A 27,819-nucleotide genomic window follows, 5' to 3' on the forward strand; every position below is an offset into this window, starting at 1 on the left:
TCTTCTAAGTTCACCAACAGCAAGCAACAAGAGCAGATTTTCTATCCAGTACTATCCTCAAATAATTGTCATTGGTGATTGTCATCTGCTTCTTATACAGAACATCCAGAAATTTCCATCTGGGTGGGTCATGTTTAGGGGGTGTAAATGTAAATTTGGAGCCAAAATGACCATAAATTGGGACATTGTGAAAAAATTTAGGGTGTGGATAATGATTAATTGAATTAAAAATTGTGGGTGCGTCAGTACTTAGGCTATTTACACCATCACATTATACGGGGTCCAATCCCTTACCATAATTAAAATAAACACGTGTCTGAGGACTAAAATATTCTTACCTGAGGCTGTAAAGGGGCACTCAGCACATATAAGGACAAAAGAACAGGACAACACACACACAGTCATACGAAGATTATACTGGCCATAGGTCCAGATGCCAGTGCCTCGTTGATCTGCCGAATGCAGCCCAGGGTGTACTACGTGGAAGTGAGGTTGACATTTGGGTGTACTACGTGGAAGGGTCACCCCAGATGTGGATAAATCACTGCCGAACTTTTGTGTATAAATGACACTATCTGTTGAATTTCTGGGATTATACAAAATTTCAGGAGCACATAGAGAACAGTGACCCCCCCCCCCTTTCTTGTATTACGGGGATTGCAAGGGTGGCAACTACACCACTGGCCCGAAGGTATAAATACATGAAAGCAATAGTTTAACCAATAAAATAAATTGCTACTTAACAAAATAATAAGGCTGGAACTGATCACTCGTATTTTCCTTGCAAACCCTCTTCATAGGTGTAATGGTAATATTATCACCTTGTAATCAATGAAACCCAGGTTTGAAACCTGGTTAAGGCACATTGCATGGTAGGTCCAGTTCTGATTAGCCTATCTGATCATACAGTGGTCTCCCCGATGGTGCAGTGGTAGCATCATCACCTTGTAATCAAGGGGTCCCGGGTTTGATACCCGGTGGAGGCACATAGCGGTTCAGATCTCACTTTAAACTGTAGGTCCAGTCCCGATTAGCCTTACTGTGCATAAAGTGAACTTAAAACAGCAAATCAATCAATCAATCAAATCATACAGTGGACTTAAAACAAGGTTTGACAAGGCTCTCGCTGCCATTCGGTGTCTGTCATTCCTTTTGCACTGTAAAAAAAATTCTCATACAAAGCGTTATTTTATAAAGTGAAATTTCACATTTGGTGGTGAGATATTTCAATACCCCCAGCAATGTAAAAGAGGTGAAAATGCTTTATGATACAGCTGATTTCATTGCGTTTTTTTTTTTTTTTTTTTTTGTTTTTTTTTTAATAGCCGCTATCATGTCTTATCTGTACACATTGAACTTTACACAAGACAGGTGTATTACTGTGAGGTAGACACACAAGCCAAATCTTACTCAAGAACATATGGTGGTGAAACAGCTGTCTCTAGGAAACAGAATATTGGAAGAACCTTGAACTATGAACTTCATAGCATGTTGAAATGTTCAGTATGTAAACGAGAGATGTTGACTTACATTTTCACAAGTTCTGCATGAGAGACTCAACTTTTTGAGCACAACTTTTAAAGATAAATAACAAGATCTCTCTCTTTCTCTATGTCTCTATGTCTCTCTGTCTGTCTGTCTGTCTGTGCGTGCATGTGTGCATAGATGTAACTTGATGGGGACAAAGAGGCACTTTCCACCCCAAAATCTTTTCAGGTTTTGTTCTGGTTTAAAGTACACTTTATGCACAGGAAGGCTAATCGGGACTGGACCTACAGTTTAAAGTTAGATCCGACCACTAGTGCTTCCACTGGGTATCGAACCTGTGATCCCTTGATTAAAAGGTAACGATGTTTTTTATGTTTTAAAAATTTACAAGTTGAAAGTATTTTGGTTAATGTCCTAGGACCTGAGGAATAAAGAAATAAATAGTAATTTTATCATTTCTCAAGTAGAACTGTTATTTAGTAGAATAGTCCTGGACACTCGCCCGAAGTTAGGCCCCAATTGAAGTCCATGTGCGTGATAGCGAAACCAGTGTGAGAGGACTGACATTCAGCAGTGGATTAACAATATTAGAATTTTAACATTATTTATAGTAGGAGTAGTAGTTATAATTGTATTTAACCAGTTTACAGATAACCAATAAATTATTTATTTCTAAAGAACACTTTTGATATAAGTAGTGCCTTCATGTAAGTTAATTCTATTATTGATGATAACATTAATTTGACATTCTACTTTGTTACTTTAGACTTTTATTAAAAATTAACTTACAAATGACCTACATAAATATATCCACATTCATATTTTTATTTTTAAAATACTATATGTTTAATTACTGCAAAAGAAATTAAGATAAACAGTTGTCCTGGACATTCATTCATCTGGTGTATAGAGTAGAAGAACCTCTCCAAACATATAATAATAATAATACATTGTTAATTAAATAATGATTTGTTTTATGTTTAGAATAAGTGTCATTTAATTATTATTATTATTATTTATTCCATTCAATTTTATGTCAAGGGCATATTCCCTACTGCAAAAGTTCCTGGTGACGCCCATGTACTTTCCTAGGGATGTCGTTAAGGGGGTGGGCAGGAGTTTCTGCTCCCTCTGAAACATTCACAAGGTTTACCTCAATTTTTCCATGGCTTAAAGAAAAAATCACTTACATGTTACAAAAATCCGCCAAATTATTTATAAAAACTTTGCATTAAGATCACTATCAGTTTCATAATTTTAACCTTTATATATATTAAAAAACTACAGCATGGCACATACATTTTATGCATATTATTACTAATAGAAAACAATTTATAATATGCATACATGTGTGTATATTTGTGTGTGTATGTGCGGTGTGTATACACATTTCTTCCACAATCACACCAATCTAGCTGTGTCCCTGTGCTTACCTCAGACTTGCTATGGCTTTCCACTGTGGTGTTCCGACTGTGTAGAATCCCATTGATTGATGTGAAATTTTGTGTGTCGGTGCTGTTTACTGTTGTGTTGACATGTTGCTTGTGGTTTACCATCGCCACTATAGCAATGTAGAGGTTGGACCGTAGCATCTGGGTGACAAGGAAACCGAAGAATGCCATTATACCCAGCACTAGCCGTGCAGGAACTCCATCTAGGAAAATAGAGAAAAATTCAGCAAATGGCCTCATAAAATATGAGGGCAATCTAAATAAAACTATCCAGTGGCATATTCTTCCATGTTTACCACAGGTAAACCAACTTTTTTCACATATATAGAAATTGCTGGAAAATTTGAAGTTGTCGGACCTCTGTTTTGTTTTACTTGTATTATTTCTATTATATCTAATAATTATATAATGAATATATGCAATAAATAATAATTGTTGCGGTAATCCAGGTCACATTTTCAGAATATACCACTGAAACTATCATCAAAGCTGTAAACACACGTGAGGGTGAAAATAAGAAATTGTGTCTTGAAATGGGACACACACACACACACATACAGCAAAACCTCAATTTTACGTTTTCAGTGGCAACAGAATAAAGGAGGAAACAATACAAAATGGGAGGGAAAGATAGTTATAGAAGAGATAATTCTTAAGAAGCTGATTCAAATACTGAGAAAGGAATTTGAAAACCCAGAAAGAGCAAATAAAAACAAGACAAGAATAATTAAGAAGTTATTTCCCTTATTCCAAGGGCCACCCCCGCTCCCCCCTCCTCTCTTGAACTTCTTTGTGGGCGTGATCCGAAATACTATGTGGCCCCAGCAGGTACCCGGAACCCCACGGTGACACAATACTTGTGTTATTTCACAACTGGCCAACTCATTCTCTAGAACAAAGCCTGATTTCTACCAAGTGATGAGTGGCAGGTTGCCCACGAACCAATAGTTTCATCACTGACAATTTTATGAGGATACATGTGTGTATTCTAGGAGGCAGAGCATAGATGCACTGACAGGGAGGCAATGGTGTGCCCAAGGGTTGGTAAGGATCCAGGCCCATAGCTAGGATTGATCCAGGGGCGGCTCGCGGGTTATCAGGAGGGGCTTTGTAAACAAAGTTCATTTTTAAAAAGTTTAACAGTATTAAATGAAGGTAAATTATTTGTGTGGGGAAGGGGAATTAAGATAATATAAAACATACAATGTAGAATTATCATACAAATACTATAGTTCTTTTTCTATATCTTCTAAAACATCTCTTGAAGTGTTAATTGATTGCTAGTGACATCATCCGTTATTAGTACACACCCCATACTACGTACTTTTGATGATACAGAAATTTATATCATACAAGAAAAAAATGCATAATATTGAATCATACTGCTTACCGTACATTTCACCCCCGGCCGAAGCAATAAAATCGCCCTTCATTCCTAATACTTGAGAGCTGTTGATCTTTGATGCAGATGTGGAAGGAATGTGGATGATTGCGTCAAAGTCACAGATTTCTGTCTAAAGGGGAGGCCGCACAGGGGCAACGAAGGTACAGATAAAGAAGCTGCCCTATGAAAGAACTTTCTAAAGTCTATAGAATCTTCTAAATACTTGCAGCTACTTAGACTTTTGCTCATAAAGAAGATGATGAATGTAATGGCTGCTGTTCTTGTTCTGTGAATTCATCATTCACCAAGTTGCGAGCAAAGTAATAACTGCTGTCTCATAGGTGCTGACTCCATGGGGCTTGTTAACGATGTGGAGACAGAGCCCCCTAAATAATTTTGCTTAAGAGGATCTAATGTATTATTTTGCTTCTCTTGTAAAGTTTACTCTGAATTGTGCCACATGAACTTAACTTGAAATACACATTTGAAATGTTCTAGACCGCTGAGACCGCTAAACCATCAACTTGGGGGGGGGGGGGACTATGACCAGAGACAGCAAAACACATGAATTATTACTATATACTAAGTATATAATTATGAGTATTATTAACATTTTTACTTAAAAAAGTTTCAAAAGACGATGTGCATGAACTAGGGTTGTGGATGGGACGTTCGGGCTACAAATGGCTCTCGCATGACATTCAGAACGAGATCATTGATATATTAGGGAGATGTTTTGCGCTTTGTGGTAGCAGATATTAAAAGTCGGGAATATTTTGCTATTATGGTTGACGAAACTTGTGACATATCCATCCGTGAACAATTGACATTTTGCATTCGAACAGTAATTGAAAATTTTAATATTTTGAGGAATTCATGGGCTTTTACGAGATTCCGAACACTGAGGCCAAAACTTAAAAAAGGGAGGGAAGGAGTCATTCATTAATTTATTTCTGTGATCAGAGACATCTTAGAGGTCTTTTATTTAACCTTCTGGAACCTGAGGTTCATGCACGACCTCCTCCCAAAATTACGCCGCCGGTCATAACCCTCCTTCCTTCCTTTGGACCAGTATGGCTAAAAAACGCTGAATGCAGAAAAGGATGACAGAATATAGGGGTGCCCCCTTCTTGTTATCTATGCCTTGTCTATCAAGAAATAGTGGACTATCCTTGCACCCCCCTCCCCCTTCCCCGTTTTGGGCACCCAATCGCCGCTACTGCTGAAGGCATACCAACCTCATGAAAATTCTGGACCGGGCTGCGCGATTTCGATTTTTCAATATTGAAGTCCTATATTGATCGGATATCAAGTCGATGTACGAAAATCGAAAATATCGACGATACCGACATGTCTTTCAGTCTTAACAATTTTAACTAACAGAATCGTGCTGTTCTTTGGATAGGCTTAAGCGACAAATACAAGTCCCACAACACAATGGAATGGTTCGCTCCTTGGTCTGTATTTGTCAACAATACTCTAGCATGGAGCAACTTTAAAAAAAATAAAAAAGCGGAATTGAATGGTGTTGCATTCCTCATGTACGTACAAGGTAAATCAAGCCCAAGGTTGTTTATGAAGGCAAGTATTAATTAGCGCCCGTGGTGTATAGTCCACGCGTTTACTTCGATAACGTCCAAGAACTGAAGAGAGCTGCCGCCACAAACGTGGGTGAGGATAAATAGCGGGAAGTTGTTTTCGTCCAATCACACTCAACCTTCAGCCAATGGGCGCAGCTGTCATTCTGCTCGTCTACTCCACGTGGAGTCTCAGTCACATGACTGCTGATACGCTGTTGCCGTATTTTGCAACTTCAATGTGGAGACCGTGGGAAGGCGGAGGGACAAGGTGGCGTAGAGTAGATGTGCGGCAACACTGTGCGTTGAATGTGATTGTTGCAGCTGGTGGGCGCGCTCCGTGGACTTCTTCAAAGCCAGCCGGTTGTTAACGTAGCTAGCGCGTCGATTTTACACAGCAATGTCCGTTGAACCGCGGAAACTGCCGGTGGGTGCTGCGATTCAATGTTTTTGATGTACAGAATTTAAAAGATAGTGATCGTGTGCAAAACTCAAAAACTCGGCCCTTTTTTGTTCTCACGACGATAAAAAAAATAGAAAACACACTCGAAAACAATTGGCTAGCATCAGAGGCGTCTCGTGAACGCATGCGGTGCATGCTGCGCATGCGTCAATTGTGGGAAAAAGGACAGCTTGCTCTGCGACGACATTCATGAGCATTTCTACATTCTAATTTCTTCATACAAGAGAGCGCTGAACTCAACTTATATTACATTTCTTGGATCTGAAGTGAAAGAAAGTAATAGTTCTTTTCCCACAATTGATGCATTCGTCACTTCAGATCCAAGAAATGTAATATAAGCTTAGTTGAGCGCTCTCGTGTAAAATAAATACTTCTCCTATATGAAGAAATTAGAATGTAGAAATGCTCGTGAATGTCGTCGCAGAGAAAGCTGTACTTTTTCCCACAATTGGCGCATGCGCAGCATGCACCGCATGCGTTCACGAGACGCCTCTGGCTAGCATATATTAACACAGAATTGAATAAGCTAAGTTTTGATGTAGGCTAACTCGTTTTTATGTAGGTCTACTGGTTAATTTTTAATCGGAGTACAAACTCGATGATCTATTATTTTTTAACCGATAGTAGATTTCCCTGCACCAAGAGAAATTTCCCTTCCCTTCCCTGCCTCTACCAAGCGCGGCACGGAAAGCAGGAAGGAACATGCAGTTTTTCCCGCCAACTCTGCTTGCAGCGGTGGAACTGATGCCCGCAGCAGGGTTGTTAAAGGTACAGGAATTTTCAATAAATTCAAATCCGGTCCAGCAGCAAGCGTAAATGGGTTCTGGACCGCAAAGAACCTTTTTTATCTGTAAAGTATTTAAATTCGGTCCAGGAACCTTTTCTCCAGATGAATTTAAATACGGTCCAGGAACCTTTTTTCCGGTTCAATTTGAAAACGGTCCATGGACCATTTTTCAGGATAAATTTAAATACAGTCCACGAACATTTTTTTTTCCCCGGATGAATACGGTCCAGCAACCATTTTTCAATGAAATAAATGCGCAACTTTTACCGAATTTAAATTGTGCGATTAAAAACGTTCCGGTCCCCAATAGAACCCATGAGAATTTATGGATTCCTGAACCTTTAACAAACCTGGCCTCCAGGCCACTCGCTTCTGCTCCCTCACCCTCCCTGCGTACAATCGGGGAGGTCACCCCGTCGCCAGAAGGGTGCGATGGAGATTGATAAGTGGCGTACATAAGCCAGTCTTTAAATAATTCACTTAAATTGTTGAATTAATTAGTTTATTTCACCTCGCTTTTGTACCACTTTAGATTAATCGCGAAGATGAGGATGAGGGATGACATGGTGAAATTATGGAGTCATGCCCAGCAGTGGCGTGCGCAGGATTTTCGAAACGGAGGGGTTGTGTGTACATTTTTAAGTAGTCAGTCCTCATTTTGCCATATTTTTCTGCCTTTGACGTTCTTTTTTTAATACTGGACCAAAAGGGGGGTTATAACCCCACCAACCCCCCTTGGGCCCGCCACTGATGCCCAGGCTAGGATACGAACCGGGGAGCCCTGGCGTTGTAGCACGCTGTGCTAACCACTCCGCTACGGAGGTCCGTTCACTCAAATTGTGGTTTAATAATTTGCATAATATACCGGGTGTCCAAAAAGTCGCTTGACCGAGAAATAAATATTTGTATTTGAAAACAATACTTGTGTTATTAAATCAACAATACAAATACAAATATTCATTTCTCGGCCAAGCGACTTTTGGGACACCCGGTATAATGAGCAATTTACTCATGAGCCGCAATGGTCTAGTCGGCAGGGCGCCTGACTGCCACGCGGCAGGCCGGGGTTCGATTCGCAAGGTGGGAATTTTTCCGGCCTTGTCCCCGCATAAAGCGGCTCTGGGGGCTCAGGTGTGTACATTGTGTGTTAATAGTAACAAGTGTAATGAGGCGAATCATTACTTGATCCTTTTTTATGTTATATGTTTAATTAATTAATTTAATTGGATCGGTCGGGTTTTAGAGTCATGTGTTTGGTAATGTTGTGGATGTCTATGTATTCATGTACGTACGTATTCTTGGCCGTTGAGTAGGTAGGCGTGTCTCTGGACAGCCGACAAGCTGAAAGTTCCCAGCGACAAGCGGAAAGTTCCCAGAAACGGTTAGGTGATTAGCGGGGCCTATAAAAGCAAGGGAAGAGAGCAGTCGGCCTCAGATGTCTTGGTGCAATACGGCGAGGTAAAGAGGTGTATTTTATCTATGGGGCGAAACGAAGAATTTTTCTTAGAATCGGCGGATACTTTAACTTTCTTTCTTGCTTATAATACACTCACTTGATCTTTTTTTTTTACATTTAATTCAATAGTACATCTCATGTGGGAAACCGGGTACATATGTACACATACCTTCAGCCACCTTTTTTGGTACTGAAGGTCATATTTTTTTTTTTACTCGTGAAGTCAGTGGGTACACGATTCTACACACTCTCTTCGGGAAGGGGGGACAGGGTACACCGAAATGTAGAATTAACTTATGTAAATATTACATGAATAAACCTATATACATCTAAAAGAAAATGGGCGTTAAGTTTTAATTTGAAGAAGTACGTGTCTATTGCCTAAACTAGCATCCACAGAAATTCAGGTACTGCAAGTTTCGAACCTCGGGACAAGGATTCAAAAATGTATGGTTGTGTATATTGTGTACGTTGCTGAGAATCGCCTTAAAAGCACAAATTATACCTATACACAAGTTACTTTATTTAAGTAAAGTAACGGCATCGCGTTACTTTTAGTAAAAAAGTAGAGCAACTTGTAATGTCTTACTATCCCCCAACAGCTAGTGCTATAATATGTCAGGATAAAAATAGGGTACTATGTAAATACCACGGCCTTTCAAAATCTACACTCTGTCCCGGGAACCTACGGAGCGAGCGAACGAAAAGTCTCGCGGATGTAGTGACTCGAGACACCTCACCAAATGAACACGTGAGAGGGAAGGGGAAAATAGGCTGCAGAAACCAGCTGTTTGCAGCGGTGTGTACTGCTTCCCTCCGCCAATTCTCTTATTTCCCTTCCCGGCCTTACTCCACAGATGACCAAGATAAAGTATAAGCTGTCTGTTTACACATGCTCTCCTTGCTTCGCAATGATGTGCACGCTTTAGTCGTAAATATTGTTCAATCAAACTAAGACTGTGACCATATCAAACAAATATGTCACGTGCCCTTCGCATTCCTTCTCCACCAGACAATAATGTTCTTGCGTATATATAGACAAGATACAGAAGACAGGGGCGGCTTATGTCGGGGGCGCCAAACTGGGGCGTCCCCCATGATTAGCATCAAAACTTTATTTCTGATTACATAAGCGTGGCTATTTGTTTGGTATTTTTGAATCAACTTTATGCGCAGAAAGGCTGAGCGAGACTGGACAGCTGGATCCGATCACATGTGCCTTCACAGGGTGCGTAGCTATTTGTTCTAATAAGAGTTGCATTTATTGTTGACAAGAATTAATTGAAGTTACTGCTGCATAATATAATAAGCATATTACAAAAGTCAAGAGATTGTTGTTATTTTCATGCCATTCAGGCCCGTAGCTAGAATTGGTCTCTAGGGGGGGCTCACGGTTTATCAGGTGACTTTTTAAAAAAACGTTTCACATTAAATAAATGTAAGCTATTTTGTGTGTGTTAAGGGGGTCATTAAGTTAATATAAAACATTAAAGAAATAGAAATATAATACAAATAATACCCTATTTTTCAATATCTTCTAAAACACGGTCATATCTCGAAGTGTTAATTGAATGCTAGTGACCTCATTCCTTACTAAACACTTCATACACTTTTGATTACACAAATATTTGTATCCCATATGAAAAATGCATGTTACTTCTCTCTTCATAAACTTTTGTCTTCTCGTTTAATATCTAAGAAACTAAAAGTTAAAATATACAAAACAGTAATTTTGCATGTAGTATTATATGGATGTGAAACTTGGTCCCTTACATTGAAAGAGGAACATAAATTGAGAGTATTTGAAAATAAGATCCTTAGGAAAATCTTTGGACCTAAAAGGGATGAGGAGACAGGTGAGTGGAGAAGGTTACATAATTTAGAACTACATAATTTGTATTCGTGTCCAGATATTATTAGAATAATTAAATCAAGAAGACTTAGGTGGGCAGGCCATGTGGCACGAATGGGAGAGGAAAGAGGAGTTTACAGGATTCTTGTTGGGAAACCTGATGGTAAGAGACCTGTAGGAAGGCCAAGACGAAGATGGAGGGACAACGTTGAGATGGACCTAAGGGAAATCAGTAGGGATGGAAAAGAGTATACAGATCTTGCTCAAGATAGGGAAAGATGGAAGGCCTGTGTTGCTGCAGCCATGAACCTTCGGGTTTAAGAAGGCTAGAGAGTTAGTTAGTTCGTTAGTTAGCATATAAAAAATGCACAATATTTAATAATAGTGACTACAGTACATACCTCTGCCTTAAAAAATTTGGAGTCGGCGATTCTTCATGTTGTTGAACCTGTGAAGCAGTCTCGACATATCTATGTTCGATGCTCGTTTCTTTTCAAATGCCAGAAAAACAAGATTTGCCACGCGCTTGCTGCACATTGACAGTCTCTGAGGGCTATTGATGCGGGTTAACACAGAGAAAGTGGATTCACACAACGCTGTACTGCATGCAAAAGTTCTTATGCCAGCAAGTAGAGCATAAGGCCATTCTAGTTTTGTACAGTTCTTTAAAAGTATCAGGGGAATCCAGTTTCTTGAGATATGCATTGGCAACAGTTAGTTCCTCTTTTGACGGAATGGTGATTCCAAAGGCTGATAAATATTCAATGTTGCTAAATTGAAGGGACTCAGCCGATGATATAGCCTCCAATAAGTCGTCGTTATTGGTAAAACGTCTATTTATTTCTTTTAGCACAAGATCTAAAGATTCGTAGAATATTTGTGTGAGAGATGTGAGCTTTTCATCTCCTAGGACGTCAGTGATAACGAAGTCTTGCAACTGTGTATTTCGTTTTCTCCTTCTTGTGGGGAGCTCAACAATCTCGTCATGAATTCCATCCTCTTCTAGCAGTACATTACTTTCTTGCAGAATGCCTTCGTACACATCTTCCTGACGCATGCTCCTTAATGTTTCTGTGGCAGCTTCAATCATCTTTCTACCAGCATCCAAATGAACATTACGTGCTTGAAGCATTTTATCAACTGGGCTTAATATTTCAAGGATCTTTTTCATGAACACTAAGCAAAACCGAAACTGAGGTTTGCTAACGACTACAAGCAAACCAACACTTGCTGCTACGTCATCCCCGTTAAAATTTCCATTTTTCGCCAACTGCAAAACATGAATTATATCTCTGTAGTTTTCAAATATTGTTCTCGTCATTTTTAAATGTCCTGACCAACGTTGTTCTAAAAGTCGCGAAAGACTTCTCCCCTCGTACAAAATGGCAACTTTTCCCTTTTTTAGAAAATTGTGCAACATGGAACTCTGTTCGAAAAAGTGTTTAATTGGAGAAATTTCATCCACACATTTAACAATTACCAGATGTAGCCGATGGTTAAAACAATGAACGTAAGGAATTAGACGCCCAAGCCGTTGCTGGATTAAAGCTTGCACACCCCCTTTCTTCCCACTCATAACTGAAGCCCCGTCAAAACACTGGCTGAGCAATTTCGCACTATCCAAACCATATTTCTGAAAAATATTTAGTGTTAGATCTGCAAAAGACTGCATCAAAAGCTGACAGTGTTTCTATGCACAGAATTGATTCCATGACCGTCCCATTCTTTGCATAGCGGATTCCTATGGCTACGTTTTCTGTGTTGTTTTTATCTCGTGTACGATCTTCAAGCAAAGTATACAAAGGAATATCTGCACTATTAATGTCACTATTCACGTACGATACCAGCCATTATTTCAATAATGTCATTTTGAATTTCAGGGGACAAGTAAGATGCGTTTTTAGGCACCTGCTTAAAACAGTCTCCCAGTTTCTCATCTTTTCGAAGCGTGAACTCGAAAAGATTTCGAAACAGGCTTTGTTCCTCATGTTCTTCTAAGTGGTACGTTCCCCTAAGAGGCAATTCGTTTATTGCAAGGAACTGAATAACTTCAGCAATGCTCTTGATATAATATTGATTCTTTTCAAGAACATTCTGATTGACTAGTGTAGAAATGGATTTTCCCACCAACGAACGGTTTTGCTTTTCTGCCTACCTTGACATTGCTTCTATGTGTTTAAGTTCTCGCATCATGTTTCACTAGCCCTGCTTTGGTTTTATCGAGAGCTGCCTTCCAGTTCTTAAAACCTTTAGATGTAAAGGCCACTTCTTTGCATCCGAAACGCCGATATTGTCTACAAGCATAGCAGAATGCTGCATCTAAAAATTGTGAATACTCTAACCATTTGAACCTTTTAAACCAGTCACTTTGAAAACACCGTCCATCAGCATTTCGGGGGTAATGTTTGAGTTTTAGCTGTTTAATTTCCTCACCTGGTTTGGAAATGTCCTTTACTTCTGTAGGCAAGAAATCCTCTTCTTGATTGGAGGCAGCCGTAGATGGGGAAAGAGTAGGTACGGTGGTCGCCGTGGTCAAAGATTCAGATGTTTTTTTACGAATTATAAATTTATCCATGGTGCTGAGGAATCGTTAAAATATCACAATACTACACACCAAGGACGAAACATGGTTATATTATTCGTCACTAAGACCACTCACTATCACACAAATCAGTTTTACGAAGATACGAAACACAATAATACCCGCGCAAACGCGAAACCTTCTTTACACGAATGAAGAACTCAACAAAGTGTCTTTGTCAATGTTTTTCCCCGACAGGGCATGGGCAAGCCCTTATATTCCACCCCCGACCGGGCAATAAAACTTCCCTTCGCAAAATTTGGGAGCCGATGACCTTTAATGCAGATGGAAAGGACCAGGGAAAGCCGAAAGAGGGGGAGCGAAGGTGCATAGATCCCCTGTGGAAGAAATTTGGAGAACCTTCTAAATACTTCCCGTTACTTAAACTTCGGTTTATAAACAAGATGAACAAATGTGATAGCTGCTCTTCATGTACTGTGAATTTATCCTTCTATCAAGTTATGAGCAAATAATATCCACACTCTACATTTTCACTTGTCACGGCAAACAAATTATGCAATAGTTTTACCTAATACCAGGGGGCTGACGACAACGCCAGGGGGGGCTGACGACAATGCCAGGGGGGGCTCGGCCCCCCCTGGCCCCTGCCTAGCTACGGGCCTTGTCATTATGTCGGTATTAAATAAAAACCTACCTACTGTTCCTTAACAGTAACAAAGTATTTTTAAAATAGGGCTATTACTTTTCGGCATTAAAACCGTAAATATACCGCATAGCATTCTACTTCGCCCGGATGAAAATTTTATCTTGAGTCGCCCTTGTAAAAATAACTGCTGTCAAATTGCATTTTTGACTTGTGCTTTCCCGAAAATCCTAGAATAACAAAAATAAAATAAAATCTGCCCTCCAAACTTCCTCGACACCTTAATTTTTCAACACACAGCTCATTGGATAGTAATTTTGGCTCTAAATTTACTCTTACACACCCACATACAAAGTTATACCCTCTCCCAATGTAAAATTACAGAAAACATCTAATTAAAAGCAAAGAGAACATAATACATAATAATCTCGTATTGTTATTATAACATGATGCTGAAAACGCTTGGTGTGAATCCAGCTTAAGAATCTCAGCATCCGAGAAACATTTTACTCAGTCACAAGTTTTTATCAGTTTTCCGACCAAAGAAAAGTGACAACAAAAAACACAAAACAGAGCATAACAAGTTGGTGCTAGCAACACATCGTACTACGTGCTTTGAAATACGTCAACGACCTTACCTGCAAATCGTCTGCGTTCCCCCATGCTCACAAAACAATTGATTCCAGCTTCTGTTGTCAGTGAAGCGAACTGCGCGACAGGCCAGACCGAGCTGCCACCAAGCGGAGATTACGGGAAACTTCGCTATCTGCAGGTGCTTCATCTGTAAACAAACAACACACTGCTGATAACAGCTTCCATTGTTACATGCACTTCTGTTCAAATATAATCCTATGTATCAAATCTATTTATTTCTAGATTTCCTACGATGGAGGAAAAACATGTCTTTGAGGTCACTCGAATTAATTTCAATCCGGTAAAAAAGTTCCTGGACCAAATTTAAATACTTTAAGCATAAAAAGATAGATCCTTTACGGTCCAGAACTCATTTACGTTTGATGATTTTCTCTCCCGGATGGGATTTATTTACAATTCCTGCATCTTTAACAACGCTGGGATTGTTAAGGGCATGCGATACAATTTCCACGGGAGTCTTCCCAAGCCCTTCCGTCCATGCCACTGTGCCAACTTAGCTCTCTTGGAGCCAGATCTGGCTCTTTCGTGCACTCTAGCCGGACCCTGTGGCCGAGTGGTTAGCACATCGCGCTGCGACGCCAAGGGTCCCGGGTTCGAATCCCGCTCGGGCTTGGTTGTTTGCGAATGTCCATTCATCAATTTCATTACTCATCCCCATCTTCGCAAATTAGCCAAGAGGCACAAAACGCGTAGTAAAATAAACTAAATCAATCAATCAGTCTTTCGTTCACTCGTTCGCCCACCCCACCCCGTGCCCCACTATGATGCCATCTCTGGTTCCGACCCACATAGACCACCTTTCGTTATAATTATACATTTTGCACGTGACGTGATATTGTTATATTGGCTGCGTCGCCCCACTGTCTCTTATCTCCCCAGCTACTTCTTTATAGCGCAATGTTAGACTGTGAAATTGACATAATATTGTCGTCAGGGAATTCTTTACTTTCGATTTCTTACGACCATCGGTGGATTATTGAGATGGGTGATGCCGCCGGATCTAGATGTTGAAAACTAAGAATAAATTGTCATCAATTTAGAGTTAACGATAATAGCAGTTCCCCACCCCTTTGACAACTAACATTACCCTAGAAGGCACTTTATCCAGCCTTCGTAAATCTAGCTCCACGAGAATCAGTTTTAACTCCATTTAAGGTGAAATTTAGTTCTTTTATGCCCATCAGGTTTGGCAACACAGGTTCCTGTTTAAATTCATCCGGAAAAAAATATTCCTGGACCGTATTTAAATTCATTCGGAAAAAAAGGTTCTTGGACCGAATTGAAATACTTGACAGATGAAAAGGTTCTTTCCGGTTCAGCCCATTTAAGCTTGACGCCCACTGAGACGCCGGAAAGGAGGCACTCAGAACTCAGCATACCCGCTTCCGTGTCTCAGTGGGCGACAACCCTTTAGATAACCTGCAGACTTCTCGGCCGGAAATTCCGGCTTCCGTTCCGCGCTTTTCCCTGTAGTGGGCGTTACACCATTGGATTTCAATGGAAGCAGACAACAGAAGTTCTGTTTCCTGATACTTCCGTGTTTCGCCGCGTCTCAGTGGCCGTCAAGCCTTGCTTGCTGATTTTGAAATTTCAACCCTGCCTGAAACCACGGGCTTTCAACCATTGCACTGGGCGTTCGAGGAAGGGGAAGGGGGAGTAAACAGAGATGCACAGAAGTCTTTTCCTCTTGCTTGCTTTCCGCGGCAGCATCCGCATTAGCGATGGGCATAATCGAATTATTTGACTAATCGAATTACAATCGATTGTTAGAGAAAAATAATATAGGCCTATATGAATAATCGAACGATTTTGTGGAAATGAGTGATTTTGAAGCGAATTATGGAACATGAATGATTTTAAAGCAATTATGGATGGTGAATGATATTTAAACGATTATGGAATATGAGTGATTTTGAACTGAATAATTCGATTGTGCTTGCGCATGCTCAGTGATCAAAACTACATAAGCAGCGGTTTGCTGGGATGAAATCATTCGAGTAGAAGCTCTTGTACAAGAGTATGCCACTTACAAGTGTGACAATCTACCGCGCTGTTACGTACTGAAACGTGTCGGCTCAATGGTCGTGGGCGTTTATTGGTGGGTTCCCGATCTCACCACCGGCGGTTGTTCGAGCCCAGTAGTGGTGTGCGGGATCCCGAAAAGTCAGGACCGGGATCGGTAAAAAAAAAAAAAAAAAAAAAAAATCCGTCCCGATTCTGACTTAGGGAAATGAATTCGCGACTTTTCGCGATCCCGAGCAGTTGGGAAATACCGAATGGTCATTTTAAAAAGGCCGTTAATTCTCGACGTTTTCTGCATTGTAAATGTCTGGAACTTATGGAGAATTGTTAGCTTTTGTACCAGAAATGCAAAAACAATCACTTAAAGTGAAAATGACGTAGAATTCGAGATTTCCAGAGCTTCGGGAAATTTTGAACACTTCCCGTCCCGAATGTCGGGTTTTAAAAAATGTCCCGTCCCGACCCAAAAAAATCTGTTCCGCACACCCTTAGAGCCCAAGCACACGTGTGGTTGTTCCTCACAATCTGTAAATCAGTTCCATGTAATCAATCGCGTCGTCACAATGGACCTGAATTCGGAGCAAAACGACGGAAAGTAAATAACATTAGAGGATCCAGCAGTGGCGATGAGAGGTTTGTGGAGGCAGTTAACACAAATCACCTTCCCGGTCCCTAGATGACATACCGAATATAGATTACAGAATTACAGAGCAATGTCAGTACTAACAATCCCACTCACGCATGGAAAAGACAACAGTAATCCTTCCCACATAAATTGCTCTCAAAAGAACTGGAGGAGAGCACAGCGTAACAACCCAGACACACCACTGGTTAAACCTCAACTGACTGAAAGATAATCGTTCACTAATATTTAACCGGTGGTTCTGGTCCTTATTTAATTTTGACATTAGGTTCATTTCTCTCCTTAGCTGCATGGAAAATGAACCTTATGTACCTAATACATTTGGGACCATACGATTTCACTCATTCAAATCACTCGATTCGGCGACCGAATGAATCGGATATTCTTCCTTTGCTGTAGCCGATTGAAGTCAACCAATTAATAGGTTACAATTCGGCTACGGGCAGTTTTGAAATGTTCTTAGAATAATCGAGAATTGATAAAAGAGATAGAATATCTCGAATTATTAAAACAATCGAAATAAACGATTATGCCATCACTACTCCGCATATGAAGCTGGTCTGCCTGCCTCCTTCCAGTGTTGCCACATGAAGGGAAATTTCCCTTTTGCAGGGAAATTAGGACCGAAATTTTAGCCAAAAAGGGAAAAGGGAATTTCGATGAAACGTACCACAATTGCAGGGAAATTTTAAGGTCATTTGACCACATTATTACAGTTTATGTTAATCTCGAATTTCATATCCACCTTTTTATGTTATTTATTTATTTGCTATTCCTACTTGTTTCTGGTCCTTTAAGTTTATTGTACGTTGCTTTTATGCATCTTTGGATAAGTAGTAACGATGAGGATTAACAATTAAATGGATTCCTGACCAGGATTCAAACCTGGAACATCTGATCAAGAAGTGATGAAACTGAAATGTGAAAGTAATTTTAAATATTTTTTATTCAAACTAGTAACGAATTCAACGGAATACTTAACTTCGTACTACTACTGCTTCCACCACCACCACTAATAATACTGCTGCTACTACTACCACTACTAATTATTATTATTATTATATAATTTATTTAGGTGAAGGGAAAAATTGGTCCTAAAAGGGAAATTTTGTCCCTTGGAAAGGGAAATTGTGTCCCCATATTGTGGCAACACTGCCTCCTTCCAGCCTGCCTGGCGATCGTACCGAGGGGTGAGAAGCGCGTGAAAAAAAGTGCTGCTTGCTTATGAACTGTGGCTTCCTTCCAGACGACAATAAATATTGCGATTTGAAAATAATTACTACAACGCGAGATCATTGATTTATCACTGCTGGACTCATGCCCGAAATTTTTTTCGAAGCTTCACAAAACTGCAACAGGAAGGCAATGTTAGGATGATCGAGTTAGAATTGTCCGGCATTTGGAATTCACCCACACACACACACTCTTCCCTGGAACTGGCATCATTTATTGTAATTTACAAAATAGCAGAACGTTTGTTATTCTTTTATTGTTAATAACTACGGAGCGGAAGTTGATGAAATGTCATCCTTTTTCTGACATCTCGGACACGATGCCCATTAAATATACACAATATTACACTTCGTCTAGAAATCAAAGAAGGTAATTTTAATTTTTTTAAAATTTTTTTTTGCATTTTTGCCAATTTTCAGGTTTTAGGTTATTTCCCCCGATTTTCTGCATTTTCCCGTCATTTTTCGCTATATTCGGTGTATTCTTTCGTCATATTTTGTCACTTCCTTCATTTTGGTAATATTCTTGAGTCTTTCACCAAGGTGATCATAGGCCTATATATATCTATATCTTGCCCCCTGTGGCCGAGTGGTTAGTACATCGTGCTGCGACGCCAAGGGTCCCGTGTTCGAATCCCGGTCGGACTTGGTTGTTTGTGAATGTCCATTCATCAATTTCATCATTTCATCACTCATCCTCATCTTCGCAAATTAGCCAAGAGGCACAAAACGCGAAGTAAAATAAACTAAATCAATCACTCAATCAATATATATATATATATATATATCTCGCAGGATTGCAATTTAGGAGCAAAGAAATGCTGAACTCGTGACAGTCTTTGTTGTGTCGGGGGGGAAAAAATCAGGTGCCCGTCTGGGGCAAACTCAGATTTAAGATCAGATAAGGATAGGTTGGAAATACCCTAGCCAGACTGGCCTGATTTTGGTTTCCCTATTTTTTATACAATTTGTTAAATTTCTGAACAAAAATTGTATTACGTATATCGTGATAATATATTTTTCTTTACAGTGCCACAGTGGCCGCTGTGGCTCAGTCGGTCCCGGGTTCGATCCCCGGTCGGTTCAAATCCGGGAACTTTTCTAACGTTGGAAGCGGCCCCGGCGCCCACCCAGCGTCGAATGACATGGGTACCTGCGGGAAACCCTGGGGGGTAAAGGCGGTCAGGGGCGTGATGCTGATCACATCACCCCCACTCACGACTGGATCAAGAAAGTGTGGGGCGTTACCCCCACATCCCCTATACGCCTTTATGGCGTGGTGCTAAGCACAAGGGAGCACTTTACACTTTACTTTTTACAGTGCCACAAAAACACACCACAGTACATCACCAGGCAAAGATGCGGGAAATAAATGTATTTTACACCAATTCATTCAGTGTGTACGACTTTCTCATTAAATTGTTCTAATATTATTCATTGGAAATCCTCGTTGCATATTTCAATTGAATGTGCATGTGGTACCATTTGGTGCCTTTGTTTTGAAAACAAGGTTGCATTTTGATTAATTTCCTTTTCATTTCAATTTTTAATCTGAAACTAACAAATTTAATGGTCATTTTTTCCCATTTTTTAGGACATTCTATAGATTATATACCTATATTTTTTTTAGGTTATCAACTTCCGCTCTCTATTAATAAGAGCAAATAGACTGCATCAAGATCGAAAAATTTAGTACAAGCACCAGGTTTTTTTTCTTTTTTAATATTCTACCATTTAATACAAAGAATAACTGGTTCCACAGTTTTAAAATTCCAGAAAATAAGTTTTATGTGACAGGTCAAAGAACATAAACATTATGACTAAAATTTCCCCTCTAATTCTTAAAGCTTTTTCTTCAAGATATCTAAAATTTAATGACAAAATATAATAACTACGAATTTCAGTACACACTGCATGAAACGAAAAAAAATAGAAACAGTTGCGCTGCAAATTCACTCATCTGATGGATCGAATAGAAAAGCCTCCTCAAAGGATATAATAACAGCAATAATAATAATAAATTTTGGAATAAATTGTTTTTGAAATTTTAATTATTATTGTTATTATTCCTATTAATCAAATTTCTGGTGACGCCCCCACTCCACATTTTTTCTGGCTGCGGCTAGACTCACTACTCCTCAGTGCACGCCACTGTAAGAAGAACGAACATATGAGATTTCAGGATTGACATCGCGATTAAACTTACCTGACAACTGAACTATCAACGTCAATCCAATTTTCGCAAGTACAGGACTTCGAAAACGGGAAACCACACATCTCTCTTCCACTAGTCTGTTTGTGGCAGAAATCTACTTGCTTTTTTGAAAACTTCTTTCAAAAATTGTTGCTTTGTTCACTTAAAATGGCTCTTGTGATGCACTAGCACTACTTGTCATGTTATTTTCGTGTGGCGAGTGCTGACATCTATGAGCTCCGTTGCCAACGACCAACTGGTATCATCTGGCATTGTGCCATTGGCATCGCAGATCGCGGACGTCTTCTCTGTCGCAGAAACAAGTTTATCGGCATTACCAGTTCAGTCCAGTGCTGCCACATGTACGGAAAATTTACCACGGTGCAGAGTATTCATGTAAAATCTTAGATGAGAAGGGAAATGGGATTTTTGGGGAGAATATCAAGATTTCCATTTAACGTATCCTTTGTCGCATTGTTTATATAAATAAAATGTTATCTGGAAATGTCACATACAATTAGCCACTGGCACGAGAATAACATTTCACATTTTCTCCGTACTTATCAGGCATAGGCGAAACTTGGCGGATGCAAAGGGGCACTTGCCCTACCCCTAAATTACGCCCATGGTTATCAGGAACTTTATTTCTGAAGGGGTCCGAACCAAGTGTCTCACGTGTAATAATAATAATAATAATAGTAATAAAGTTTATAATTAATAGGTGAAAAGATTAATATGTCCATTAATAATAATTGGATTGGCAAAATGATTGATTGATTGAGTTAAAATTTATGGGTGCGTCGGCACTTAAGGCCATTTCGCACCCTTCTGTGTATACGGGGAAATGTCCCCTTATCTAAAATTCTGACTGAGATTTAAAAAAGGGGGTGTAGATAGCCCCTTGGGAAAAACTAAAAGTGCAAGGTTGTAAAGAGACCTGCACGAGACAAACACGACACATTAAAAAGTCAGAACAAACTAAAAACCTCCTTACAGACGGTGGAAGAGTCCAGCTCTTCGTAAAAAACTAAAAACATTTGATAAAATATTGCTGTCATCACCCAAGAGGGATGACAAACAGCCGGAAAGGTTAAAAGTCTGCCGGAGGTAAGCAAGATCGACACATTCAACGAGAATGTGTCGGATGCTTAAAATAACATTACAAGTACGACACAACGGAGGGTCCAGCCCTTGCAGTAGGTGACCATGCGTGAGACGGCTGTGTCCTATACGCATGCGGGTAAGAATTACTTCTTCGCGCCGAGAGGGACGAGACGAGGAACGCCAAGCACCTATGGTGGGCTTAACAGAGTGAAGCTTGTTCCCCGTTTCCACATCCCACTCGGTCTGCCAAGTGTCAAGAAGGCGACAACGGAACACATTCTGCAGGTCGCTAGCTGGCAAAAAGTGGACGAGAACGTCGCCATCTGCATCAGCAGACTTGGCGGCAGCATCAGCTGCTTCGTTCCCCTGGATGCCCACGTGGCTAGGGACCCAACAGAAGTGTACATCCGTGCTGGCAGATAAGGACAAAAGCCGTCTGAATATGCGTTGCGCTACCGATTGGCAAAAATTGTGCTTTTAAAAAACAAAATAGTTTTTGTGTTTTAAACATGTTTTAAATGTTTTAAACAGTGTTTTAATCAATAACAAAACTGTTTTAAAGAATAAAACGTTTGAAACATAATTCCAAGAATATTTTCTAAGAATGATTGATAAGGAATCTGTTAATCATCCAAGGTATGACCGTGTTTCTACGCGTAGTTAAATACACATGCCTTCAGTGGGGGCGATTGAGGGGCAGTTGCCCCCCCCCCATTTTTGCCACTTTTGCCCCCGCACTATGGTAAACCTTATGTGGCAAACAAGAATGTACTTTTCCAAATCGTGTTCTTTCTTAAGAAAATTGGTGACATTTAAATAGATCTCACTTTGATATTTATTATTTTATACACTAATCAACTTAATATACAACATATAAACATACAAACAATAGAGCGAACGTTTATAAAGCTGTACTTATTAGTTACAAGGCAGGAATACTTTGCGCACATATGAATTACTTCACTTACATTACTCATGATATATTACAAACCATAGGCTTCGTTAAAATGGGACCAGGGGGATATTGGACCCCCGAAACTTGTGCCCACCTAAATTGTCCGTGGCTTACAGGAAATGTTACTTTAACATTTTTAAAACCAACTTAAAATTATCACAATCGGTTAAATATAGTTAAATATAAATATAATAATAATAATAATTTAATAGATATATTTATTACATAATGACCACTACATATTAATGAAAACTTCTTATGTCACAGAATTTGTGTGTGTGGTTAATATATTTTGTAGGCTATGTAATGAATATTATTAATATATAGAAACAATATAGAATTTTAGGCCATATTAAGCTTTATAACTATACATATATATTTGAATTTGCCCCCCTTCCCCCAAATACATCAACATAGGTACGACCCGGTTACAAACTTCATATTTTTAACAGCCGTGTAACTGCAAGCAACATTTGAGTAACAATATGTGAGCTTATTTACAATGCAACAAACATATAGTAAGAAATGTGAGCAAGATGTAGTTCGCCAGTGGCGTGCCAAATGTGGGGGTCATAACCCCCCTTTGTTCCAGTATTCCTTAAAGAAAGAAGAACGTGAAAGGCAGGAAAAGATGGCAAAATAAGGGCTGGCTACTAAAAAAATATACGTCCTCCCCCTTTCGAAAATCCTGGTCACGCCACTGGGTATGCCATGTGTGAACTCTCCCAGTTTCTATTCGTTTTCTTTCTCCTTCTTTTCTTCCCCATTCTCCAGGCGTAGAGTAACGGGATCATTCCAAGGTAGAATCTCGGCGTTGAATGTAGCGAGATATAGTAGGCTGGACGTCGCATAGATGGCAGCACATAGGCAAAACACAATTCTCCAGCCGAAAACACTGGGCTGAAAAAGACAGAAGCCTTGAGTTGGCAAAAAAAGTTGTATACAAGTTAAGTACTATAGTTACCGTATGTAAGCTACAATTACTAGCAAATATACAGTAATTTTAGGCATTTTTAGTCGAACCAGGCCCGTAGCTAGAATTAATCTCCAGGGGGATGGGGCTCACGGGTTATCAGGGGGGATTTGTAAACCAAGTCCATTTTTCAAAAGTTTAACAGTGTTAAATGAAGGTAAATTATTCGTGTGTGGGGGGGGGGTCATTAAGTTAATATAAAATTTAGAATTATCACACAAATAGTACATTTTTCAACAGGTATCTTCTAAAACATATCTTGAAGTGTTAATTGCTATTGACAAAATACATCATCCCTTATTACATACTACACACTACTTTTGATGATACAGATATTTATATCATACAAAAAAAAAATACACAATATTCAATCACAGTGCCTACCGTGCATTTCACCCCCAGCTGAAGGAATAAAACTTCCCTTCGTTCCCAAAACTTAGAAACTGTCGACCTTTGATGCTGATATGATGATGACGTCAAAGTCACAGATTTCTGTGGGAGACCGCAACAGGAGCAGCAAAGGAACGGATAAAGAATCTCCTCTGGGAAAGAACATTCTATAGGTTAGAGAATCTTCTAAATACTTGCCGCTACTTCGACTTCAGCTCATAAACAAGATGAAGTTTATGTTCTGTGAACTTATCCTTCACCAAGTTGTGAACAAAATAATGTCTGCTGTCTATTTTCACTCTTCACTGCAAACAAATTATAAGAATAGTTTTACCTAATGTCAAGGGGGAGCTCAGCCTGGCTAAGGCCCTGCTATGCAAGAACTTTCTAAACTCTATACAACCTACTAAATACAGGGTGTCTACAAATGATTAAAGCAGTTTCACGATGTTACTGTACGTGTATTATTGAACATATTGTGAAGTAACTTTACAGTTTTGTAGAGAAACTCAACAAGTTTTGTGACACATTACAAGTGTTCGATATGCCCCTCTTCGTGATTCTGCAGACATAAACTTTATAATCAAGATCTTCCCAAACGCGATGAAGCATGTAGCATTCCATCAAAAGCACTGATGATACGAGCCCGCAGTTCTGCTAGATCACTCGGTAATGGAGGTACATCCTTCACATAACCCCACACACAAAGAGTCCCCGTGAGGCAATGACAGCAGTTGTTGATCATCATTTCCTAAACGACCGACCCATCGGTTTGATACTCTGGTGGTTAAGATTTTGTAGACATCGTGATGGAAGTGGGGCGGAGCACAATCCAACTGGTGGATAAAGTTCTCACTGTCTGTCTCGAACTGTGGCATGAGCCAATTTTCTAACATGTCAAGATACCCGTATTTTGTAATGATTGTTCGCTGGAGAAGAAGCGGCCGTAAACTCTAAATTTTGAGATTGCACAAAAAGCATTGAGTTCTGGAAAGTCACGAATATGCTCAACGGTGCCACGGCGAACAGAAAACTCCCATAACTTGTAATGTGTCACAAAACGTGTTGAGTTCCTCTACTGCAAAGTTACTTCGTGATACGTTCAATAATACATGTACAGTAACATCATGAAACCGCTATCAATCATTTGTAGACACCCTGTACTTTCCGCTACTTAGACTTCAGTTCATAAACAAGATGAAGGAGTGTGATAGCTGATCTTCGTTCTGTGAATTTGTCCTTTCATCAAGTTATGACCACATAATATCCGCTGTCTACATTTTCACTTGTCACAACAAACAAATTATACAACAGATTTACCTAATGACCGGGTGCTATCGACAATGCAAGGGGGCTGACGACGATACCAGGGCGGGGGGGGCTGACGATGATGCTGGGGGGCTCAGCCCCCCTGGCCCCTGCCTGGCTACGGGCCTGAGTCGAACTGGAGAGTTTCTTCAATAACATGCATCGTGTCAACTTCAAAATTTGTCGCGCTTGCGCGGTGAATTTCTTATGGGCTGAAGGGATCTGTGTCGCTTCGACGTCCAAGATGCTTATTATAAAGGAAGTTTTATGAAGGTTTCAGACAGATTGACACGTCTCACTGGCAAACTAACCTTCGGAAGTGATTCGACAAGCTGCAAGTACCGCTTGTCGCTCGGACTGGGCCGTTTTCCCAGAATCGTGGATCTTTTCGCATGTCACTTCGATCTGAAAGCCCCCCCTTACATATTATCATATAAAGTCATGTACACCAAATGAAAGTTAATTGTAGAAATAGGCAAGGATGTTTTACTTTGTTAAATTTCAACTGTGCATATACGTATAATGATGTTAAATAAAGTAAGTAATTAGATTACTTACATCATGAGCGAGAATAGCACTGGCAACCGCAATAGAAATCATGCCTGTAGACGACGCCATGCAGTTGCCTAATCCTCCAAGCGTTCCTGAAAGAATTACAACGTACATTTATCAGTAAAGACGCACTAAATATCTTGGCCAGAAGGGGGAGAGAAGTGTTACAACTCCCTCTTTTCAATGACTTTCAACAGTTCAGGTAGGCAGTTCCAAAGCTAAATGGAGAGTGGTCTGTGATCAAGGACGTATTTAGAAGGGGGTGGGGTCCGGACCAAGTACTAAAGTTAAATGATAAAAATATAATTGCTTAGCATTTGTCATATAATCGATGCTTATTTATTTCTGCTGAACTTATTGGAAGGCAAGGAATTTAACTCGTACGGCTTTTAAGGACAGTTCCAAACATTTATGCACTCTACTACTTATGATAATATCCATAAAATATTAATCAAGAACTTTACTTTTCGTCAATTGGATCTAACTCCTTTTTTGTTATTCAATAAATATTCAATTCTTTAACTATTTAACATTAATTTCCTTGCCATGGCAGTTGTTTTTACACAAATTTGGCGATCTTAACTAGTCATATCTATTCTTTACCATCTTTTTGCCTATTCATGTAATAATTGCAATACAATATTAATTTATTTACATTTTTAATTAATATTATTTTAATTTAATTTAATATAACTATTCCAATTATATAACTAACTAACTAACTAACTAACTCTCTAGCCTTCTTAAACCCGAAGGTTCATGGCTGCAGCAACACAGGCCTTCCATCTTTCCCTATCTTGAGCAAGTTCTATATACTCTTTTCCATCGCTACCGATTTCCCTTAGGTCCATCTCAACGTTGTCCCTCCATCTTCGTCTTGGCCTTCCTACAGGTCTCTTACCATCAGGTTTCCCAACAAGACTCCTGTAAACTCCTCTTTCCTCTCCCATTCGTGCCACATGGCCTGCCCACCTAAGCCTCCTTGATTTAATTATTCTAATAATATCTGGACATGAATACAAATTATGTAGTTCTAAATTATGTAACCTTCTCCACTCACCTGTCTCCTCATCCCTTTTAGGTCCAAAGATTTTCCTAAGGATCTTATTTTCAAATACTCTCAATTTATGTTCCTCTTTCAATGTAAGGGACCAAGTTTCACATCCATATAATACTACAGGCAAAATTTACTGTTTTGTATATTTTAACTTTTAGTTTCTTAGATATTAAACGAGAAGACAAAAGTTTATGAAGAGAGAAGTTAACATGCATTTCCTGAATTAAGCCTACTTTTTATTTCCTCTTTAATATAATTTTCATTTGTTAATATTACTCCTAAGTATTTGAATTTGGAAACTGGTTCAAACGAGTTGTTATCAATAATTAGATTTTGATTATTACCTAACACTTGGTTTCGGCCTGTAAGCATATATTTAGTTTTCTCTTTGTTAACTTCCAAACCTATCTCTTTAGCAGTTTTGAAAAATATTTTAGCATTATTCTTAATTGTATTCACATCATCAGTAGTGTATATTGGCCGGTTCTACGCAATACTTAGTAGGTATGCCTTTTTTTTATCAATCGAATATAAGTTTTTGACATATTTTGACAATTTTTTGTCGATGTTTTAGCGTTTAGCGATGTTTTAGTACAAATTTTCATTATACTCATTTTTTTTCCACTCATACTTGGTAGGTATATTATGATCTTACGTGATACAACTTAACCTATTCTTTTTTTTACGATTATTTAATTTTTTTTACGATCCTAAGTGATATAACTTAACCTATTATTTTTTTTATTTATGCACTGTTTGAACGTCATCATTTGAGGATCATATTTTGTAGGTATTTTTTTTTATCAATTGAATATAAGTTTTTGACATATTTTGACAATTTTTTGTCGATGTTTTAGCGTTTAGCGATGTTTTAGTACAAATTTTCACTGCACTCATTTTTTCCACTCATACTTGGTAGGTATATCACGATCTTACGTGATACAACTTAACCTATTTTTTTTTACGATTTTTTAATTTTTTTTACGATCCTAAGTGATATAACTTAACCTATCATTTTTTTATTTACGCACCGAACTAACCTACAAAGGACTCTGTTTGTTTTAATATTTCAGTATTATAAGGTTTTCACAA

The 27,819-nt window shown here is 39.2% G+C and overlaps 1 protein-coding gene across 1 annotated transcript in view; it reads right to left on the bottom strand.

The window, feature by feature from the left end:
* The window catches only part of LOC146003517 (sialin-like), a 47,354-nt gene extending 26,765 nt beyond the window's left edge, over window positions 1-20,589 (bottom strand). Inside the window, exons 1-3 of the mRNA XM_083141805.1 lie at window positions 20,401-20,589; window positions 14,282-14,424; window positions 2,922-3,142 (exon numbers count right to left, since the gene is read on the bottom strand). Coding sequence (XP_082997931.1) covers window positions 2,922-3,142; window positions 14,282-14,306 — 246 coding nt within the window. The 5' untranslated portion in view covers window positions 14,307-14,424; window positions 20,401-20,589. The remainder of the gene's footprint in view (window positions 1-2,921; window positions 3,143-14,281; window positions 14,425-20,400) is intronic.
* Between the last annotated feature and the right edge of the window lie 7,230 nt (window positions 20,590-27,819).

This window comes from Lepisma saccharinum, chromosome 20 (genome assembly GCF_977018435.1).
Source record: "Lepisma saccharinum chromosome 20, izLepSacc3.1, whole genome shotgun sequence".
Lineage (NCBI taxonomy): Eukaryota > Metazoa > Arthropoda > Insecta > Zygentoma > Lepismatidae > Lepisma > Lepisma saccharinum.